Below are 6,000 nucleotides of genomic sequence, written 5' to 3'. Positions count from 1 at the left end.
GTAAGCTTAAAAAGAAAGAAACGCCACTGGATCCCAGCTTATTGTGAACCTTGAATGTGATGTGATGTGATGGTGGTATGTAAGAGAAATAGAAACACGGAGTCGAAATGACGGTCGGGACTCGGGTTTCGTGGATGGGGAATTGTGCAATGCGTATTGGAAAGCGGCAGCTGACGTTAGATAGTAGATATGAAATAAGTAGAGCGCAGAGCCCTGCGTGTCCTAATAGCGAATCGTTATACAACTATGATTGCGATTGCTCGTGTACCTTCCTTGGAGGGCAGCGCTAGGGGCGACGATCTTGACGATTGTTGAGATAGACGACGACGCGAAATGTCGCAGGCTGCGAAGTGATATGTCGCCGGCTAAGACGAGCCACCGCACAATAAAACATTAGTTTAGCGCAAGCAGTAGGTATGTACTTTCTTAGCATACATTAGGTATGCATCAACATGTGTTTGGTATTTGCTATGATTGGCACTAGCAGTGCCGTCAACACCGATTCTACCACGGATGCTGGACGACCACTAGCCCGTCACCCCATGGCCCTCCCTACATGCTGCACCGTCGCTAGTGTACCCTTGTCAATCGGTTCTTGTTCGCAGGGACATTGGATTTCGGAGTCGGCGATGGACGTGTCGTGTCTGCTGGACACAACGTGACTGCAAAAGAGATGCCTATTGATGCTTGCAGGCAGGGCTGGCCGGCCGCACCCGTGCCAGGACTGCGTAGGTGTCTGACCGTGCTAAGCGATCATGACATCACCTTCATTTTCGCTTGGGTCGCCTCTCTGCGCAACGCCAACGGAAGAACCAGAGGGAGGAACGGGAGTCCGAGTCTGCATGACTGACTCTTCCTAGCTCTCTGAGCACTGACTTCGGAGCAGCTGAAGACGGGACTGGCATCCATTTGTACTCAAGTCACCTACATTGATCAATAGTAGAGGGTTGGGTAGTTGCACCTTAGCGGGGTATCTTAGGTATCATGCCGGTGTCAGGTCGAGCGCTTGATCTCAGCAATAATGGCTGCACATCAATTTTGATGTACATATATTTTGCACCTGACCTGACCTGACGGTTGGTCACGCACCAAAATACACCCCTCCAAAAACAAGAATGTCAATTTACGGCTGCGATAGGTACTTATGCCTCTGCATGAGAAAAAGGAAGCATCCAGTCGAACGGTTGCAAAGCAACATGCTTTTTCCAATAGTGGTCCATGACCCTCGGCGCATGCGATTTTAATTAATGAGGCATGTATAATAGGCCATATTTTAAGAGAGACAGTGAGAGCGGGTGGATGAGCGGTTTGTCACTTGCGGTTGCATGAGTTTGAGACGTAGCCAATTATTATCACAGGGGGATAGGATACCCGCCCGGATGGGAAGGAGTGGGATGGTTTGGGGCATGCTTTGCTTCCATTCTGTGTGCTACATGTGCCCATGTACATACAACAACACGACTTTCTCCCAGTGAGTGTCCTGCAATGGATGCACGCTGTCTGTGTTTTCTGTCTTTTTTTTTTTTTTCTTCCTCGAGTACCGCCCTAGCCACACCCGCCCACACACATCACCACTGGGAACTACAATGTATGCACACATTGCATCGTGCAAAGTGGCACCCAACCGCGTTTATACTCTATACGAGGTCGTACATACGTAGCCCGTTCGCTTTCAGCTGGTCGAAATCCGTTTTGTTTGCGAGAGGCCGAACTTGGCCTTCGTGACGATGCCTGTTCCCACGCAGCCACGCTCTTTGCGGGTGGAGACGGGACTGTTGGGGGCTACATCATGACGTCGCAACGGGCGACATTGCACAGGTAGGTACATGCTCGCCTGGCTTGCTGGTCACTCACAGTCAGTTGTGCTGGCCTGGCCGCTGGAAGGGAACGCCGGCACCAAATTGCCGTGGCACGCGTGGAAACACTGGGACCGCACAGCGGACGAAAAAGATGCCCAATTGGCTCTCAGGGCGTTGGCCAGAATGGGATTATCCGCCAGGGGGCAGGGGAGTCGACATGGGGGTCCATCAACATTCCCATAAATTTCCCTCCCTCGAGGTACTTGCCCAAGTTGCCCTTGGTGCAGTACGTGAGGTACATCCCATGCCTGCTCGTACATGTGCATATCCTCTTTAGCCCCGGTTGCTCTCCTCGGCGCTCGCCAATCACAGCCGAGTAATGTCGTCACAAGTGCAGATCTATTAATGAATCCCGTCCAGGACAAGCGCCGGAGGTATTTGTATTTGCACAATCTCAGGGTACATCCAGTACGCCTCACACTGCTGACAATTACGTCGCATTGGCCAGGTTTTCCCTTGAATCCTTTATTTTCTTAACTTTATCCTATGACAGGATAATCGAAAGATGATGATGATGACGATGTTGTTGCTGTTGGTGGTGGTGACAGGGACCAACCCCGAGCAAAACCACAGGGTAGCTCCTGAGTTAAACATGTGTATGTACGATGGCAGGGAGCTACCTTGCTGTCTTTATGCCATCCACCGACCAACGGTTAGCCTTGGAGGGTGAAAGAGCCGGCCCAAATAGGCAGGACTGAGGGTTGCTGTTTTCGGCCATGGCAGTCTCCCTAGTCGCACGAATCGGCACGCTTCGAACCGTTTTGCATCTCCGCCGGTATCTGCTCTCAACTTCGTCGAGTTGCTTAGCTGCCGGACGGCCAGAGAGGGGCATGCGGTTGGAAGCTGTATGTATGTAGAGTAAACCGTAGGTTAGGCAGTGACAGCGACGGTGGCAGGTGTACATACATATACCTGCCTCTGCCTGCATTCTGAGCTTGGAGCGAGCTGGCTTTGCTGGGTCTGCTTTGCTGTGCTAGGCTGCTGCTAGGTTCCGTAGGCATAACCGTTGTCATTCACCCACCATGCCCATGCGCCCCCATCTCTGGATTCTCTACCTGCCTATCAAGCGATGTATGTAGGCACTGACGCTCTCGTCGGCATGCTACATGTTTGGTTGATCAGCGAGTCAAAAGGGGCACGCGCCGTACGGGTTCGAGGTACCGCCGCAGATTCAGAAGTACACACCCATTGTAGCATTTTCGGGGCCTAGGAGCGAGGCCCAAAACAAGTCTCTTGCCTCGTAGTCGGACCCCCCAATTACCTGTCGGCAGGACTGACGATCACTTACAACATGGCCCTATCAGGATGGAATCAGGGTACTGCTACAAGTACAATTTCCAACTTTCAGCAGAGAGGGGCCCGCCCGCCCCAAAAATTGCAACGGGACCCCGGTATTCTTCCCACCTGCCACTGAGCATAGCGTGTACAAGCCCCCCGAGGCCCCAGGGAGCGAGTCCCCGTCCCAGTCCCAGTCCCAGGGAAGTCCCAAGGAGTACCCAAGCAAAGGCCCTCATGGCCCTTCTTCTCGCGCATTTCCATCAAGCCGCTTCGTTGCGCGGCGAACCTGCCCCGACCCATTGAACCCATCTTTCTGTGCTCTTGTCACCTCGCTAGCCCGTCGGCCTTCTCCCTTTTATTCCAGGCATCGCTCTCGACCTGAAGATACATTTCCGACTTTTGATTCTTTCCAGACCAGACCAGACCAGACCGACAATTCCTTTTTGGCCGCAGTCTGTCAGCAACAGCACCCTCGCGTTCCCACACCACCAGACTCCTTCCCTGCATCCTCATCGCCAGCTGTGTATTGTGAAGTGAACGAGAGTGGGTAGCGCTGCAGTGAGAACGAGAAAAAAAATCTAAAACTGCAGGGGGACAAGAAGAGGAGGAGCTGTTTGGTTTCCCACCCCGTAGTTGCTCGGCTCCCACTCGCTCGCTCACAGCACAGAAAGGAGACCGGCCAGGCAGAAGAGCAAAAGGAAAAGAAGCGGACGGATTGTGAGGCAAAGAAGGCAACAAACCAACAAACCCTTCCTTTACCTACCCCTCGGCCTTTCTCGCAGTTCCCTACGTGCAACTGCATTTTCTTCCACAACTGCAATCTGCAACTACAGACTAGTCCCATTGCATAAGGCCGCCCGCCAGGCACTTTCCGGAAGAACCCTCCCTGGACCAACTCCTACTCGCACACCCACACATTTGCACTGCACTTACCACTTCTTGTGGAATCACACCACTACAACCACCATCCCCTTGCTTTGTACAAAGCCATTTCTCCAAACTTTTTTTCCCTCCCTCTTCCTGCTCAGCAGTACAACACATACCAACACTACGATCACTTCGACTGCTGTTGCCAGCCACCCTGCAGCAACATAGACTCGGGCATACACTCTCTACCTGGTCGAATTTCTACTTTGCCCTTCGCAAAGCCGCTTATACGCTACCTGCCGCCGCCGCCGTCTACCATCTTGACCCGGCACACACACTCGGCAGCCGATCACTACTCGACGACAAGAATCCGATCGTCGACCGTATACACGAACCCACAGAAAATGAGTGAATCATTCCCAGCAGTGGAGCCGCCGCGCCCCCAGCGTGCCGACTCGTCTTCTGGATCATCAGTCGAAAGCCAAGAGATTCATATGCCAATTCCCACGAGGCCACGCCTTCCGAGCCGCAAGAGCAGTGGGACGCTGATTGTCCCCCGCGATTCATCCCAAGTCGGCCCTGTACCAACCGTTTTTGGATCCGATGATGTCAGAGCAATGAGCCCCCGGCGGAATAGCGAAGACCTCGACAAGATGGGCCGCGAAGCACGCGAGGAACTTCACAGGTATGTTTGAAGAGACAAGACACTGTCAAGGACGCAAAGCTAACCTGCCACTGCTTAGACACGCAAAAGCCCTACAAGATTCTCTGCTGCTTCTCTTCAACCGTATAGAGGCTGTCAAGGAGGAGCATGACAAACTCGACAACAACAACAAATTCCTGCAAAAATATATCGGCGACCTTATGAGCACGAGCAAAATCACCGCAGGCGGCATTCGAGGCCGGAAATGAGTTGTTACAACGCACCGCACTACCAATTCGAAGCACGGGGAAGAGGTTGTTAGCGAAAGCTCGTGCCGTCGCTGTTGCCCCTGGCCGACCAAAGCGACAAGAGTCCTGATTTAGCAGGAACCGACACGAATGAGATCGCCATCACCTAGATTTATTGATACCCGGAACGGAGTCATCCCAGGATTTCGGCGACAGGACACCTCACTGTTGCGCCTGCGGCTGCTCCGTTTCTTTTACATTACAACTACCTGAACGCGTTTGCGCCAATCGACGGTGCTTCGTAAGGCTTTGAGGCCTTTTTGGGTCCAACCACGGATTCGATTCTATTCACGCGTGTCTTTTTATTTTACCACACACTATGGCATTGGCGTACGACATGAAAGACGGCAGCACGGCGGTTCGCAAAAGGAAAGATGTGGAGGAGTCGCTTATACCAAGGTCTTTTTTATTTATCTTTTATATGTTTGGCTCATTCAGCATTCGGAATACCCATACGGATGGCGAACCGTTGGCCCATCACCACTAGCATTTATCATTATCATCATCATCATGGCCCGGCATTGGCCCCATTGGCGTTGCGTCGAGACGAGAATTCATGAATGGTTTGTACAATATTACCACATCATTGGTGGCAGATCGGCACGGAACGGAGTTTTGGTGCAGAGGAACAAAAGCACCCTTGGCGCCATCTGGGACGGAAGGTGGAAAATGAGCGACCAGCTCATTCAATCTTTCGGCATCGTGTATGTAGGCGTTTTGCATTTACCAAGACAGTTAAAATGACCAATCCGTCAAGATCCAAGTGTGTGTCTCCGGTCTGCCCCTTCCAGCACGTCCGTCGCTTTTCATTTGTTTCACGTGGCATATATCTTGTGCGTTCCTTGCCTGCATACTACGACTTGCGCGGATATATGCATGATGGCGCGAATGAACTGATGCGCATACGTATTGAGCTCCGAGGTATGTTGTTAGCCCCTGAAACCTCCCATGTAAGTGTCACGAGCAACGAGTCAATCAGCTTGAGCTTCGCGGGGTATATGGTTGCAGAAGCGCCCCAAAACGGAAAGGGGGTCGATGCACGTCA

The 6,000-nt window shown here is 52.3% G+C and overlaps 1 protein-coding gene across 1 annotated transcript; it reads left to right on the top strand.

Moving 5' to 3' along the window:
• Positions 1–4,408: 4,408 nt before the first annotated feature.
• Positions 4,409–4,916, top strand: PG997_003327 (uncharacterized protein; the record flags this gene model as incomplete). The annotated part of the gene is made up of 2 exons (XM_066807642.1): positions 4,409–4,689; positions 4,748–4,916. The coding sequence occupies 2 exons, from the start codon at positions 4,409–4,411 to the stop codon at positions 4,914–4,916; spliced, it is 450 nt and encodes a 149-aa protein (XP_066671260.1).
• Positions 4,917–6,000: the final 1,084 nt, after the last annotated feature.

Source organism: Apiospora hydei, assembly GCF_038363865.1.
Source record: "Apiospora hydei strain CBS 114990 chromosome Unknown utg000004l_segment0_segment0, whole genome shotgun sequence".
NCBI classification, from domain to species: domain Eukaryota; kingdom Fungi; phylum Ascomycota; class Sordariomycetes; order Amphisphaeriales; family Apiosporaceae; genus Apiospora; species Apiospora hydei.
Note: the sequence above shows the minus strand (reverse complement) of the source record. Positions and strands in the feature narration are given on the sequence as shown.